Here is a 17,603-nt window from a genome sequence, read left to right on the forward strand (position 1 = left end):
TGGATGGGGAGCGTCATTGCACAGCTATTTTGTCTTGGCTGTGTGCTTAGGGTCGTTGTCCTGTTGGAAGGTTAACCTTCGCCCCAGTCTGAGGTCCTGAGCGCTCTGAAGCAGGTTTTCATCAAGGATTTCTCTCTTTACTTTGGTCCATTCATCTTTCCCTCGATCCTGACAAGTCTCCAAATCCTTGCTGCTGAAAAACTTCCCCAACGCATGATGCTGCCACCACCATGCTTCTCCATGCAACAAGCTAATTTGTGGAGTGCTGCAGAGATGGTTGTCCTTCTGGAAGGTCCTCCCATCTCCACAGAGGAACTCTGGAGCTCTGTCAGAGTGACCATCTGGTTCTTGGTCACCTCCCTGACCAAGGCCCTTCTCCCCCGATTGCTCAGTTTGGCCAGGTGGCCAGCTCTAGGAAGAATCTTGGTGGTTCCAAACTACTTCCATTTAAGAAATACGGAGGCCACTGTGTTCTTGGGAACATTCATTGCTGTGGAATTTTTAGCTACCCCAGATTCCCCAGATCTGTGCCTCAACACAATCTTGTCTCAGAGTGCTACGGACAATTCCTTTGACCTCATGGCTTGTTTTTTTTCTGACATGCACTGTCAACTGTGGGACCTTATATAGACAGGTGTGTGCCTTTCCAAATCACGTCCAATCAATTTAATTTACCACAGGTGGACTTCAATCATGTTGTAGAAACATTTCAAGGATGATCAATAGAAACAGGATGCACCTGAGCTAAATTTAAAGTCTCAAAGCATGTTGTCTGGTATTTCTGTTATTTAAAAAAAATACATTTGCTAAACTTTCTAAAAAACCTCTTTTCACTTTGTCATTATGGGTATTGTGTGTAGATCGATGAAATAAAAAAATATTTACTCAATTTTAGAGTAAATCTATAATGTAACGAAATGTCGAAAATTCAAGGGGTTTGAATACTTTCCGAATGCACTCTATCCACCATCTTTGTTAGGATTTAGGAAGTCTCGATACAGGTGTCTGAGAGGCACATTACCAGAGCTGGCCAAGATTAAGAAGTAATTTTCTTTTGCAATGCTCTGTATTTTCTGCTGGCTAGCCCTACCACCACAGAAAGTGCTGAGCTAGGCTGAAACACCTGCATTTTGGAGCTGCCTTACTCAAGAAAGCAAAAAGGAGACCATGTTTGTATGCGGCTTTATTAAGTCAATTGTTATTATTTTTACATTGTTTGCAAACTGATAATATCACGTATTAATACCAAAATAACAAGCAAAACAGGCAAGCCCCCCCCAAAAAAAGTATATATATGTATTTGTTTTTACCTAATAGTGTGCTAAAACAGCTCAAAACAGGTCATTTCTGAGTCATTTCATATTGTTGATGTCTTCACTATTATTCTACAATGTAGAAAATAGTAAAAATAAGGAAAACCCCTGGAATGAGTAGGTGTACCCTGGAATGAGTAGGTGTACCCTGGAATGAGTAGGTGTACCCTGGAATGAGTAGGTGTACCCTGGAATGAGTAGGTGTGTACAAACGTTTGACTGGTACTGTATATACAGTATTATATACACACTGAGAATACCAAATATTAGGAACACCTTGCTAACATTGAGTTGCGCCCGCTTTTGCCCTCAGAACAGCCTCAATTCGTCAGGAAATGGACTCTACAAGGTGTCGAAAGCGTTCCACAGGGATGCTGGCCCATGCTGACTTCAATGCTTTCCAGAGTTGTTTCACGTTGGCTGGTTGTCCTTTGGGTGGTGGACCATTCTTGATACACACGGGAAACGGTTGGGTGTGAAAAACCAAGCAGATTTGCAGTTCTTGACACAAACCGGTGTGCCTAGCACCTACTACCATACCCCATTCAAAGGCACTCAAATGCTTTGTCTTTCCCATGTGATGGAACATTTTAGGTTGGTGCTTTTCTATTTCTACATTTCTGTGTTCTATGTTTGTGCTTTTCTAATAACCGTTTTCTGTGTTCATGCAAGTGACTAATTGACTAAGTGACTAATTGAGCCTCGTGATGTATTGGTCTGTCACATGCATGACCCAGTATTGGTCGGTCACATGCATGACCCAGTATTGGTCTGTCACATGCATGACCCAGTATTGGTCTGTCACATGCATGACCCAGTATTGGTCTGTCACATGCATGACCCAGTATTGGTCTGTCACATGCATGACCCAGTATTGGTCTGTCACATGCATGACCCAGTATTGGTCTGTCACATGCATGACCCAGTATTGGTCTGTCACATGCATGACCCAGTATTGGTCTGTCACATGCATGACCCAGTATTGGTCTGTCACATGCATGACCCAGTATTGGTCTGTCACATGAATGAAGCAAACGTTAATGATGAACGAATAAGCTAAATCATGCAAATATAACTGGTCTGTATATAAGAGATCTAACGGGACTGCCTCGGTAGAGCTCCTGATCGACAAAATTAGGACAAAAGGTTTTCCTACTAATTATTTGCCTCCTTTTTAATGTCATTGTATTTCCAAGCCACTGTAATGCACTTTGGATGAAATCTTCATCAGGGCTCATTGACGATGCATTGAGTAGAATGCTCAGTCGGGGCATCAACCCAAAATGAGCGTTCAAAACAATATTGTGACAAACATGCAACCCATGAATAGACCTCTATATATGAGTGACTGTGTCCAACACACCACCACTTATGTTGGGAACCTACTGACCCCCAAAAATATGTTTGTTCTCAATTACATGTATTGCTAAAATAATGGTTGATGGAAATACAGGCAGGCACCACATTACTACAGGACAAAACAGCTCAATCAAGCATGATGGTATTGTACGTATAAAAGTAAAGCTTCCTTTCATGTCATTAAAAAAGCTTGAAACGGTAGTGGAATGGGATTAGTGTGGTGTGTGAAGAATCCAATACTTGAACTCGTGTGCGGTACAAATTACATTATTGTGGGCACACCTCCTCAAATAGTATTAATTAGGCTGTTTGAGAAGGTTTGAATCCTAAGCAACCTGCATACACATTGTTTGAAGTGCAATAGACCAACATAGCACAGGAGGCTGCTGAGGGGAGGACAGCTCATAATAACGGCCAGAACGGAGCGAATGGAATGGCATCAAACACATGGAAACCACGTGTTTAATGTATTTGATACCAGTCCACTAATTCTGCTCCAGGAAATTACCACAAGCCCGTCCTCCCCAATTAAGGTGCCACCAACCTCCTTTGCAACATAGCTACTGTAGTAGGTCAAAGCTATGTGTCGGGAAAACCTTAGTAGAACATGGGTGGAGTGGTCATCGTGGTGCTTGTGAATGTTTGGCTTCAGACAAATGCCTACTTCTCACTTAAAGCGTTGTTTTTTTGTTTTAGATTTGATGTAAAAGTGTGTCACACAGAAAAGACAAAGACAACATGACAATGACACGCTTACTCAAACATGTATCAGTCAATGTCCTTTTATTTACATCATTGGCTGAGTATATTATGAGAATTTGGTGAACTGATCCATGCATATAGTACAGTTTGAATTTCCAACAGATCAGAACCTTCATTATGGCAGATGGCACAATAATGCAACTGTGTACTGCGAAACGTTAAAAAACGACTGAGGAAGCGATCTAGTAATTCAACATAAAGCATGAACAGATATGATCATTTATGTACTGTAAACAGCCTTGTATTCCCACAAGGTTCAAATGTTTATCCATATATTGATCTTGAATTATAGAAACAAACGAAAACCATACATTTCTCCAATTAATACATAAGTCTGAATTTACATAAACGTATAAACCACACAGCTTAATATGAGCATGAAAGTGTTCTAGAATATGTACACACGACTACATTTACAATAATACACTGGGTGAGAGCCAGAAATCGTTGATACTGTCATCGCCAGTACAACCAACTTGCACTTAATAGAACAAAGCACATAGAGAGAAATCACAGTCAATCTTAAAATTCAGAATTCAGATAATAATGGCTTATCATGTGAACTTGCATACGGTTGTAGCAATAGTCACATACGAGTGCCTCAGCACTAGTTTTACAGAATTTGATTTGTCTAAATAAACGGAGCAGGGTTTGGATTTTTCATTCTCCCCATTATCATTACAGGTTGGTGTCTTCTCTTGTTGTCCCTGGGTCATGTTCATTAGGGCACAGAACGGGAAATGTTTTAAAATGCTCTGCAACGGAAAATGTAAATAATAGTTTCTTATTGGACAAGCCCTCGTAGTCCCTCCCTGTTTCAGTCAGTTTTTCCCTGTTTGGTACCTAATGAACACGACGCAGGTTAAAACAGTTATACAATCTAAATGATGGATAGCAAACAATCAGATATGGCTTCAGACTAAAATATGAAAGCAAGATGATGAAACATCGATGGAGGCCTTTGGGCGGTGTGATTGTCTGGGTGGCAGTGCTCACAGGGATGTTTCCAGGGTTACCAGGGGCAAGCACAGGTCAATAGTGAGGAACCGGGTGATGGAGAGTTGGAGAGAGTGGGTAGGGGTGGTGGGGGATCACATGGTGGACCCTCTTTCTCCCCTGTGGTTTGGGGTAGTCTTCTTATTGGTGGAAGGGTTTGGTGCAGTCAAGTTATTGGTGGACAGGTTTGTTGCAGTCCTCTTGTTGGTGGACAGGTTTGGTGCGGTCTTCTTATTGGTGGACAGGCAGAGAGAAATGCCCCTTCTTCCCAGAGGTACTCTTGGACCCTCTATGGGGGTCCAATCAGAGTCTGCTCCTCCCTGGGCTCTTTCTCTCCACTTCTCTCTTTCTCTCTCCATCTCTGTCGCTCTCTGCTGTGTGTATTAATGTCTTCTCAGATTGTGCTCCTCGGTGCAGGAACCTTTTCTCAAGGTGATGTCATCCACGGCCATCTCTCCGCTCCGGCCACGCCCGCGCTCGCCCTTCAGAATCACCTGGGAACAACAACACAGCACAATAAATAAGTTATTTCGCTTATATAGCACTTTCAATTACAAAATGTGATCTCAAAGCAAAAAAACGACAGAAACAGGTACAACTAATTATCACAATGGAATGGGAATGGTGTCTAGTCAGCTTCAGACAGAGAATGTGAATGGTGTCTAGTCAGCTTCAGACAGAGAATGGGAATGGTGTCTAGTCAGCTTCAGACAGAGAATGTGAATGGTGTCTAGTCAGCTTCAGACAGAGAATGTGAATGGTGTCTAGTCAGCTTCAGACAGAGAATGGGAATGGTGTCTAGTCAGCTTCAGACAGAGAATGTGAATGGTGTCTAGTCAGCTTCAGACAGAGAATGTGAATGGTGTCTAGTCAGCTTCAGACAGAGAATGGGAATGGTGTCTAGTCAGCTTCAGACAGAGAATGTGAATGGTGTCTAGTCAGCTTCAGACAGAGAATGTGAATGGTGTCTAGTCAGCTTCAGACAGAGAATGGGAATGGTGTCTAGTCAGCTTCAGACAGAGAATGTGAATGGTGTCTAGTCAGCTTCAGACAGAGAATGTGAATGGTGTCTAGTCAGCTTCAGACAGAGAATGGGAATGGTGTCTAGTCAGCTTCAGACAGAGAATGTGAATGGTGTCTAGTCAGCTTCAGACAGAGAATGTGAATGGTGTCTAGTCAGCTTCAGACAGAGAATGTGAATGGTGTCTAGTCAGCTTCAGACAGAGAATGTGAATGGTGTCTAGTCAGCTTCAGACAGAGAATGGGAATGGTGTCTAGTCAGCTTCAGACAGAGAATGTGAATGGTGTCTAGTCAGCCTCAGACAGAGAATGTGAATGGTGTCTAGTCAGCTTCAGACAGAGGTAGTATGGAAAGGCAGTCTGCTGTGACCTGAGAGGAGGGGGGCATCGATGGTTAGCCAGGGAGAAAGGCAGTCTGCTGTGACCTGAGAGGAGGGGGGCATCGATGGTTAGCCAGGGAGAAAGGCAGTCTCTGGTATGACTTGAGAGGAGGGGGGCATCGATGGTTAGCCAGGGAGAAAGGCAGTCTGCTGTGACCTGAGAGGAGGGGGGCATCGATGGTTAGCCAGGGAGAAAGGCAGTCTCTGGTATGACTTGAGAGGAGGGGGGCATCGATGGTTAGCCAGGGAGAAAGGCAGTCTCTGGTATGACTTGAGAGGAGGGGGGCATCGATGGTTAGCCAGGGAGAAAGGCAGTCTCTGGTATGACTTGAGAGGAGGGGGGCATCAATGATTAGCCAGGGAGAAAGGCAGTCTCTGGTATGACTTGAGAGGAGGGGGGCATCGATGGTTAGCCAGGGAGAAAGGCAGTCTCTGGTATGACTTGAGAGGAGGGGGGCATCGATGGTTAGCCAGGGAGAAAGGCAGTCTCTGGTATGACTTGAGAGGAGGGGGGCATCGATGGTTAGCCAGGGAGAAAGGCAGTCTCTGGTATGACTTGAGAGGAGGGGGGCATCGATGGTTAGCCAGGGAGAAAGGCCGTCTCTGGTATGACTTGAGAGGAGGGGGGCATCGATGGTTAGCCAGGGAGAAAGGCAGTCTCTGGTATGACTTGAGAGGAGGGGGGCATCAATGGTTAGCCAGGGAGAAAGGAAGTCTCTGGTATGACTTGAGAGGAGGGGGGCATCGATGGTTAGCCAGGGAGAAAGCCCTTCACCAGGAGAGAGCTCTTCGCCTGGGCACTTCGCCATCTCCGACAATCATAGAACCACCATAGCGTAGTAGTTGAACATCAATTGAGGACAACCATGATTCAAACACACACACCAATAACCAATGTGTCAGTCATTGGTAAAGGTCAGTCACAGATGGCAAAGACAAGTCAAGTGTGGTGTCAGACATACTACTGTATACTGTTTTATACTTTAGGAACAGCTGCTCTTTCTATGGCATAGACTGACCAGGTGAAAGCTATGATCTCTTATTTTTGTTACATGTTAAATCCACTTCAATCATCAGTGTAGATGAAGGGGAGGAAGGATTTTCAAGCCTTGAGACAATTGAGACATGGATTGTGTATGTGTGCCATTCAGAGGGTGAATGGGCAAGATGCAATATTTGAGTGCCTTTGTACGGGGTATGGTACTAGGTGCCAGGCGCACCGGTTTGAGTGTGTCAAGAACTGCAATGCTGCTGTTAAAAAAAAAAAATCAACAGTTTCCCGTGTGTATTAAGAATGTTCCACCAGCTAAAGGACATTCAGCCAACTTGACACAACTGTGGGAAGCATTGGAGTCAACACGTGTCAGCATCCCTGTGGAACACTTTCGGCACCTTGTTGAGTCCAAGAATTGTGGCTGATCTGAGGGAATAAAGGAGTGCAACTTAATATTAGGTGTTCTGTATATATACTACTGTATACGGCTTTACACTCTCTATATACTACTGTCACCTGTTTTACTCTCTTTATACTACTGTATACTTCTTTACACTCTTTTGTATACTTCTTTATACTGCTTTGCACTCTCTATATACTTCTGTATACTGCTTTACACTCTACATACTACGGTATACAGCTTTACACTCAATTATTATTACATTTTTTTTACTTTATAGTTACAATCTCGTCTCAGGAGAGAAGGTCGAGAGCCATGCGTCCTCTGAAACACAACCCTACCAAGCTTCACTGCTTCTTGACACACTACTCGCTTAACCAGGAAGCCAGCCGCACCAATGTGCCCGGCCCACCACAAGGAGTCGCTAGAGCACGGTGAGACAAGGAAATTCTGGCTGGCCAAACTCTCCCCTAACCCAGACAATCAAGAGAATTCCAAGAGTGTGCAAAGCTGTCATCAAGGCAAAGGGTGGCTACTTCGAAGAATCTCAAATATAAAATCGAAGACTTTTTTGGTTACTACATGATTCCATGTGTGTTATTTCATAGTTTTGATGTCTTCACTATTATTCTACAATGTAGAAAATACTAAAAATAAAGAAAAACCCTGGAATGAGTAGGTGTGTCCAAACTTTTGACTGGTACTGTATATATACACTACCATTCAAAAGTTTGGGGTCACTTAGAAATGTCCTTGTTTTTGAAATAAAAGCACATTTTTGTCCATTAAAATAACATCAAATTAATCAGAAATACAGTGTAGACATTGTTAATGTTATAAATTACTATTGTAAATGGAAACGGCTGATTTTTTAAATGGAATATCTACAAAGGTGTAGATATTATCAGCAACCCTCACTCCTGTGTTCCAATGGCACGTTGTGTTAGCTAATCCAAGTTTATCACTATAAAAGGCTAATTGATCATTAGAAAACCCTTTTGCAATTATGTTAGCACAGCTGAAAACTGTTGTTCTGATTAAAAATGCAATAAAACTGGCCTTATTTAGACTAGTTGAGTATCTGGAGCATCAGCATTTGTGGGTTTGATCACAGTCTCAAAATAACCAGAAACAAAGACATTTCTTCTGAAACTCGTTAGTCTTTTCTTGTTCTGAGAAATTAAGGCTATTCCATGCGAGAAATTGCCAAGAAACTGAAGATCTGGTACAACGCTGTGTACTACTCCCTTCACAGAACAGCGCAAACTGGCTCTAACCAAGATAGAAAGAGGAGTGGGAGGCCCCGGTGCACAACTAAGCAAGAGGCAAGTACATTAGAGTGTTTAGTTTGAGAAACAGACGCCTCACAAGTCCTCAACTGGTAGCTTCATTAAATAGTATCCACAAAATACCAGTCTCAACGTCAACAGTGAAGAGGCAACTCCATGATGCTAGCCTTCTAGGCAGAGTTGCAAAGAAAAAGCCACATCTCAGACTGGCCAATAAAAAGAAAAGATTAAGATGGGCAAAAGAACACAGACACTGGACAGAGATTGGAAAAAAGTGTTATGGAAAGACGAATCTAAGTTGGAGGTGTTTGGATCACAAAGAAGAACATTTGTGAGACACAAAAAAAATGAAAATATGCTGGAGGAGCATGGTGTCAAGCTGTCAAGCATGGTGGAGGCAATGTGATTGTCTGGGGTGCTTTGGCGGTGGTAAAAGTGGGAGATTTATACAGGGTAAATGGGATGTGAAGAAGGTAGGCTATCACTCCATTTTGCAACGCCATGCCATACCCTGTGGACGGCACTTAACAACTGCAAAGCCAAAAGTCTGCAAGACTGTAATTGCTGCAAATGGAGGATTCTTTGACAAAAGCTAAGACTGAAGGACACAGGACACAATTATTGTTTCAATTAAAAATCATTATTTATAACCTTGTCAAAGTCTTAACTATAGTTCATATTCATTTTGCAACTAATTTCACGTGTTTTCATGGAAAACAATGACATTTCTAAGGGACCCCCAAAATTTTGACCAGTAGAGTATATATAAACTCAGCAAAAAAAGAAACATCCTCTCACTGTCAATTGCATTTATTTTCAGCAAACTTAACATGTGTAAATATTTGTATGAACATAACAAGATCAACAACAGACATAAACTGAACAAGTTCCACAGACATGTGACTAACAGAAATGGAATAATTTGTCCCTGAACAAAAGGGGGTGTCAAAATCAAAACTAACAGTCAGTATCTGGTGTGGCCACCAGCTGCATTAAGTACTGCAGTGCATCTCCTCCTCATGGACTGCACCAGATTTGCCAGTTCTTGCTGTGAGATGTTATCCCACTCTTCCACCAAAGCACTTGCAATTTCCCGGACATTTCTGGGAGAAATGGCCCTAGCCCTCACCTTCCGATCCAACAGATCCCAGACGTGCTCAATGGGATTGAGATCTGGGCTCTTCTCTGGCCATGGCAGAACGCTGACATTCCTGTCTTGCAGGAAATAAACACACAAAACGAGCAGTATGGCTGGTGGCATTGTCATGCTGGAGGGTCATGTCAGGATGAGCCTGCAGGAAGGGAGGAGGATGTCTTCCCTGTAACGCACAGCGTTGAGATTGCCTGCAATGACAACAAGCTCAGTCTGATGATGCTATGACACACCGCCACAGACGATGACGGACCCTCCACCTCCAAATCAATCCCGCTCCAGAGTACAGGCCTCGGTGTAACGCGCATTCCTTTGACGATAACCGCGAATCCGACCATCACCCCTGGTGAGACAAAACCGCGACTCGTCAGTGAAGAGCACTTTTTGCCAGTCCTGTCTGGTCCAGCGACGGTGGGTTTGTGCCCATTGGCAATGTTGTTGCCGGTGATGTCTGGTGAGGACCTGCCTTACAACAGGCCTACAAGCCCTCAGTCCAGCCTCTCTCAGCCTATTGCGGACAGTCTGAGCACTGATGGAGGGATTGTGCATTCCTGGTGTAACTCGGGCAGTTGTTGTTGCCATCCTGTACCTGTCCCGCAGGTGTGATGTTTGGATGTACCGATCCTGTGCAGGTGTTGTTACCTGTGGTCTGCCACTGCGTGGACGATCAACTGTCCGTCCTGTCTCCCTGTAGTGCTGTCTTTAAGCATCTCACAGTACGGACATTGCTTGCCCTAGCCACATCTGCATCCTCATGCCTCCTGCAGCATGCCTAAAGCATGGTCACGCAGATGAGCAGGGCATCTATCTTTTGGTGTTTTTCAGAGTAAGTAGAAAGGCCTCTTTAGTGTCCTAAGTTTTCGTAACTGTGAGCTTAATTGCCTACCGTCTGTAAGGTGTTAGTGTCTTAACGACCGTTCCACAGGTGCATGTTCATTAATTGTCTATGGTGCATTGAACAAGCATGGGAAACAGTGTTTAAACCCTTTACAATGACGATCTGTGAAGTTATTTGGATTTTTACGAATTATCTTTGAAAGACAGGGTCCTGAAAAAGGGATGTTTCTTTTTTTGCTGAGTTTATATATATATATATATATATATATATACTGTATATACACTACTGTATACTCACACTCTCAAGTCCCGTGCCCCACAGCGTGATCTGGGTATGTCTCCAGCCGCTACCCCCCGTCCTTCCCCACACGGCCGGGCTGTACTGCTTCCCTTTCTTCACAAACACCTGGAGCATACCCACATGGTGTCCTGCCAGCTTGTGGCGGAACGACAGACACAGGTTACCGTCGTTCCAGGGAGGAGTCAACGGGAGGACCAGGCGCGCCCCTCGCCCGCTCTTCTTGTCGCTCACCTCAGGGATGGTGAGGTATTTTCCACCTGTGGAGAGGAAAGAGGAAGAGAAAGTGATATCACAATCAGGGTAGCGTTCAATAGGAGAAAACATTTGGAAATGAAGGAGATGCTAGAACACTGGTTTTAGTTTTCAGATGGATGTGTCTCAATCAGATGGCTTCATCTTTTTGTTATCGGCAGCTCCATTTGACAGAATATTGTGCCGAAAACCTCCCAAAATGTCCTCCTGGGACTCTAAAGTTATACTACTAAATAGAGTCAGACTAGGCTGAATTAAAGTTACTCTTGACATATGATTGAGTGGAACCATTGCAAAAAAAACACACATCTTGTTTTCTCTGAACCAACCGCCTGTAATCAAGTGTTTTGTTTTGAATACTATTGAATAATACAGTCTCTTCAAAAGGTATTTGTTTCTCAATGAATAATAACCACAGCTAGTTCTACCAAGGATCAGACCTTCCTGTGTAAAACCAGCAACACACTTTTAGAGCCAATGTTCTAATATGAAAAGAAAACGTCTGTGCTTATCATTAAAATATCTTATCTTATGTATCTTATTTTTGCCTTCCCTGAGGAAATATTGCTTTATCTGAACCGTTTGTAACAATGTCCAGAATAATCCGCTTTGCATTAATCTGGCTAGCAAAAAGAAAAGTCTAAAAAAGTGAACTCTGGTTCTTACCAGATGGGTCCGGTGTTGTCTCCCAGTGCAGGTCGCCATCCTTGTCCCGGATCCAACCGCAAAGGCCGTTATCAAAGGAGCAGCTCAGGTAGCCAGCGTCTGAAGAGGAATTTAAACAACAATGTTTCACATATTTCAAGTACCTTTACCCTTTAGCTCACACAAAGGCTCTCCTTGCGTGAAACGTAGCTCACACAAAGGCTCTCCTTGCGTGAAACGTAGCTCACACAAAGGCTCTCCTTGCGTGAAACGTAGCTCACACAAAGGCTCTCCTTGCGTGAACTAAGCTCAGACAAAGGCTCTCCTTGCGTGAACGTAGCTCACACAAAGGCTCTCCTTGCGTGAACTAAGCTCAGACAAAGGCTCTCCTTGCGTGAACGTAGCTCACACAAAGGCTCTCCTTGCGTGAACTAAGCTCACACAAAGGCTCTCCTTGCGTGAACGTAGCTCACACAAAGGCACTCCTTGCGTGAAACGTAGCTCACACAAAGGCTCTCCTTGCGTGAACGTAGCTCAAATCACTCCTGCTGTGTGCCTTTGATTCCAACAGATACAGCATCATCTCCATTCTCTCTTATGTACATGAAACATACAGAAGATGTGAAAGAAAGGTGGTGAACGCACAAGTTATTACAGAACAATAAATATTGATTCTCTAGAGTGGTGGACTGAGGTGATGGATGAAATGGGAATGAACTGATCTGAATTGCATGTGAAGTGAGCTTTCATTTTACAAAATACATCTGATGATAACTGTGTGTGGATTTGTGTGTGCGCGTGTATGTGTATGCTTGTGTGTTTATGTGATTGCATCTGTGCGTGCGCGCGTGTTCTGTATGTGTGTGTGTGTGTGTGTGTGTGTGTTCATCGAAGTGTGTCAGCCACCATATCATTTCATTTGGCCACTCCGCATAAACCCTCAACAAATACATTGTGGTCATGACAGTGAGTAATCGGATACGAATGATCATTTCGATTTTGAGTTATTTGTTTCGGACATAAGCCATAATAATTAATGTGTCGCAAGTACAAATTGTGTCTTGAGATTAAACTAGCGCTCATCATTTTGACCCTGAACATAGGGTCGTGAAAAGCACATAGCAGGATCATTCTCTGAGCCAATGAAAGCACTGTTTCACGCCATACCGCTTATACGATCATGTACGGCGTGCCAAAATAAGCCCATAGTGGAATCATTAGGCAATTTAATTAGTGTTTTATTGACATCAATAAATCACATAAGCAAGCCCCAGATGTGATGGATAACGTTCTCAAGTACAAAGAGTACACTGCTCTTCCTTATTCAAGTGTGTGTGTGTGTGTGTGTGTGTGTGTGTGTGTGTGTGTGTGTGTGTGTGTGTGTGTGTGTGTGTGTGTGTGTGTGTGTGTGTGTGTGTGTGTGTGTGTGTGTGTGTGTGTTTGTGTGTGTGTGTGTGTGTTTGTCTAACTGCCGCACCGGTACCTGTGGAGGCTGCTGAGGGGACGACGGCTCATAATAATGGCTGGAACCATGTTTTTGAGGTTGTTGCTACCATTCCACTCATTCCACTCCAGCCATTACCACGTGCCCGTCCTCCCAAATTAAGGTGCCACCAACCTCCTGTGGTCGTTACATTAAACCTTAAACTCAACCAATCAGTCAATCATGAAGCAATGCATTCTGGGTAGGTGTCATATAAACAAGCAGGGTGAATTTAATCTGTGACTTTCCCGTGACAGTGCATCAAAAACACACCAAGTCACTACCATACCTTTCCCTCCGCAGCCTTTTTCCAAAGCGTTGCAGAACCGAAATGAATCTGGGCTGGCGAACGTAACTCATTCATCATCGTTTGAGTTACGTCCTCTGTAGGAAGTGTTAGGAAGCGTGGAGATGGTTAGTGTTTGACAAATGTTTCTGTTTACCTGCGTCATCCTTCGCTTCGTCGGCCGTGTTGCCCAGCTCAATGTCAAAGTCGACCCCCAAGACGGTGTTGTGATCATGGTTACGTGGAACTAGGGGAGCAAAGAGAAAAAGCCAAATCAAGAGGTATTAGGGAAAATAATAAGTGTGTGTGTGTGTGTGTGCGCGCTACATTGACAGAGAATAAAAAATATCAATTTTGTTGATAATGATAGATAGTAGGGAGAAGAGCAATATCCTCTGGGATATTTGGCTGTTAATCAAATTCACACACAGTTGAATACGTTCTCAGACAGGTTTGACCAACGCTATATAAGAGCATGAAAATCAATTTCAACCCTCCACGATACGATGTCATTTGGATAGAGACAAAATACATGGCACCTGAATTAGAACAAAAATACATTCAAACACTGCAGTACACTGTACTACAAACGGGTTCACATATTAGGTCCCTTCTGCCTACTGTACTCAACTCTGCTAATTCAGACCCTATGATTGGTAGCCACAGAGCAAGGGGTGTGGTGGAGGTGTGTGTGTGGGGGGAGGGGTCTTCAGCTGTTTCTGATGCAATGGCCGTGTAAACGCTGTGACGTGCGCACGCACACACAACCCTGGGGCCCCTCTCTCGTGGCACAGTGACACAGCCACTACTGAAATAACCCTCAGTCTCTACTGATATAACTGTGGTCATACTGCCTAATATACTGAAATGCCAAGCCGCCCCAAAGCCTGAAAGGTCACAGGTCAAATGGAAACATGGGAAACATGTACAGTACTTCTTGTCTAGCTCAATGTCACTCAAAGGTCTATTGACCAAGTTTAACTTGTCAAACATGATGTTTAGATTAAGTTGCCTATGGAAAATGATATTTTGACAATGACAAAATCTGGTGATAACACACATGTTATCATCAAAGAAATATAGGATTGATAAAACATAACTGCCAACACCTCAATCAGGGTATGATACACTGATACTGTTCCACAGGCGCGACACTTGACCTCTGAATACTAACCCCTGGCTCTCCCACCCCACTTTGTGTCCTAGCAGTCTACTTCATTTACCGCAGTGTTAGCCGCTAGCTTGGGCCACTTCTGACCTAAAATTGTTGTAGCACGCAAGCCAGCCAGCCAGCCAGCCTGCCTGCCTGCCTGCCTGCCTGCCTGCCTGCCTGCCTGCCTGCCTGCCTGTCTGTCTGTCTGTCTGTCTGTCTGTCTGTCTGTCTGTCTGTCTGCCTGCCTGTCTGTGGAATCGGGAAGCAGAGGGCTGTGCACATATTCCCTGGCAAGACACCAGGCTCTCCAGCAATGCCAGGCATCCAGGCCATAGACGTATCCAGGCCAAGGAGGGGGGGGGGGGGCTCCCTAGGAGCTACATTAGCTGAGTGTGCTACTGTACACTCTTAGAAACAAAGGTGCAATCCAGAACTAAAAAGGGTTCTTCTGCTGTCCCCATAGGAGAACCCTTCGAAGAACCCCTTTTGGTTCCAGGTAGAACCCTTTTGGGTTTCATTTAGAACCCTTCTGCATGGATCCCAAAAGAGTTCTACCTGGAACCAAAAAGGGTTTCATACGCACTAAAATCTTATTTCTCTCAAATGCTGTGCACAAATTTGTTTACATCCCTGTTAGTGAGCATTTCTCCAAGACAATCCATCCACCTGACAGGTGTGGCATATCAAGAAGCTGATTAAACAGCCGGATCATTACAAAGGTGCACCTTGTGCTGGGGACAATAAAAGGCCACTCTTAAATGTTCAGTTTTGTCACACAACACAATGCCGCAGATGTCTCAAGTTTTGAGGGAGCGTGCAATTGTCATGCTGACTTCAGGAATATCCAGAGCTGTTGCCAGAGAATTGAATGTTCATTTCTCTACCATAAGCCGTCTCCAACGTTGTTTTGGAGAATTTGGCAGGACATCCAACCTGCCTCACAACCGCAGACCATGTGTAACCGCACCAGCCAAGGACCTCCACATCCGGCTTCTTCACCTGCAGGATCATCTGAGACCAGCCATCCAGACAGCTGATGAAACTGGGGAGTATTTCTGTCTGTAATAAAGCCCTTTTGTGGGGGAAAACATTCTGATTGGCTGGGCCTATGCCCTCCTAGGCCCACCCATGGCTGCACCCCTGCCCAGTCATGTGAAATCCATAGAATAGGACCTAATTAATATATTTCAATTGACTGCTTTCCTTATACAGTATGTTCTGTAACTCAGTCAAATGGTTGAAATTGTTTCATGCTGCGTTGATATATTTTTCAGTATACAACTTGAACCCAGGTCTGACCTACTGAAGTCCATGGCAGTCGGGCACTATACTGTACCGTGCCACTTTACACTGCGAGAAACAAAGGGCTAAGTATTTCTTCAGGGAATCAATCTCCCTCGGCCAGCAGCTGCACTCCCACGCTTAATAAACCTGATTTACTCCACTGTGTTAGCCGTCCTTGTCGCTAGCGCTCCTCTTGACCCTGTCTTGTTTAATTCTGTGGCAAATATTTGGGCAGTCGACGGGGCTAAAAGCTCAAGAGGGGATTTTCACATACTCTGCTAACCAAGCCAAGCACAGGCTTTTTCAATGTGTCTTAAAGGGGTCATTTTTTGGATTTGTACCCAATTCATAATTGTTTTCTTACCTCCAGAGAAGTTAAGTGTTTGTATTGGAATTTAAATCAAAGCTTTATGGAAAGATGTGTGAAGTAAACAATGGGATGTGAGTATGGACGTGTGACAAACCAATTTGGGAAAACACTTCTCTTCCAAAATCGTACTTATATTGCAACAATATCACTCCAGAATATCTGTGTTTACTCTCTTGAGGTAATAAATAAATAAAGATTGGGATAAAAACCTGGAAAACGATCCCTTTAAAGAGGAATTTGATTAGCCGATGGTGGCACATTTCTGAAATGTTTGTGTGGGTAAGAAGACAGAGTTTTCCTGGGGTACTTCTTTGCTGCAACCACTTCAAGGAATGAATGGAAGGGAGGACGCATCTTCAAAAGGATCCCAACAGGACCAAGGAAGTGGTTAGCGTTCAATCCCTCTTCCTCAATGACTGGCACGCGTCATCAGCTCCACCTTGGAGGACGCATCTTCAGAAGGATCCCAACAGGACCAAGGAAGTGGTTAGCGTTCAATCCCTCTTCCTCAATGACTGGCACGCGTCATCAGCTCCACCTTGGAGGAAGCATCTTCAGAAGGATCCCAACAGGACCAAGGAAGTGGTTAGCGTTCAATCCCTCTTCCTCAATGACAGGCACGCGTCATCAGCTCCACCTTGGAGGACGCATCTTCAGAAGGATCCCAACAGGACCAAGGAAGTGGTTAGTGTTCAATCCCTCTTCCTCAATGACAGGCACGCGTCATCAGCTCCACCTTGGAGGACGCATCTTCAGAAGGATCCCAACAGGACCAAGGAAGTGGTTAGTGTTCAATCCCTCTTCCTCAATGACAGGCACGCGTCATCAGCTCCACCTTGACGGATCAGCACAGCCTCAACAAGACAATCACAGGGCAATCTACAATTATGAGCTAAAAGTACTATAACTTTTATTTTACTTTACAAAACGTTTTACTTCATTTACTTTACTAAAAGTAAACAAAAGTGTACAAACAAGCTGATGCTTCCAAGTTCTGAACCACATTTTTTGATTTTTGTACCTTTATTTAACTAGGCAAGTCACAATGACAGCCTACCCCGGGCCAAACCCTACGACGCTGGGCCAATTGTGCACTGCCCTATGGGACTCCCAATCACGGCCTGTTGTGATAAAGCCTGGAATCGAACCAGCGTCTGTCGTGATACCTCTAGCACTGAGATGCAGTGCCTTAGACTGCTGACCACTCGATAGCCCAAGTCTAATTCAAGCTTCTGCAAAGGACAACAGAAATCTGACAACAGTGTCGTCCTTATGCTTTGACGTTCATTCTTGTCCTCTTGAATCACAAATCCAATGAAAATATTC

General features: G+C 44.1%; 1 protein-coding gene across 8 annotated transcripts in view; it reads right to left on the minus strand.

Annotated features, from left to right (window-relative positions):
* Positions 1–3,438: 3,438 nt before the first annotated feature.
* Positions 3,439–17,603, minus strand: part of LOC109886558 (nephronectin-like) — a 69,436-nt gene continuing 55,271 nt past the window's right edge. For 7 of the 8 annotated variants that reach the window (XM_031815041.1, XM_031815036.1, XM_031815042.1 and 4 more), the window contains 4 exons: positions 13,628–13,717; positions 11,723–11,821; positions 10,802–11,061; positions 3,618–4,924 (listed from right to left, as the gene is read on the minus strand). In XM_031815041.1, coding sequence (XP_031670901.1) covers positions 4,814–4,924; positions 10,802–11,061; positions 11,723–11,821; positions 13,628–13,717 — 560 coding nt within the window. In that variant the 3' untranslated portion in view covers positions 3,618–4,813. Of the gene's footprint in view, positions 4,925–10,801; positions 11,062–11,722; positions 11,822–13,627; positions 13,718–17,603 lie in introns of all 8 variants that reach the window. The other variant, XM_031815034.1, reaches the window with a different exon arrangement.

The sequence above is a fragment of the Oncorhynchus kisutch genome, unplaced genomic scaffold (assembly GCF_002021735.2).
Source record: "Oncorhynchus kisutch isolate 150728-3 unplaced genomic scaffold, Okis_V2 Okis07a-Okis12b_hom, whole genome shotgun sequence".
NCBI lineage: Eukaryota > Metazoa > Chordata > Actinopteri > Salmoniformes > Salmonidae > Oncorhynchus > Oncorhynchus kisutch.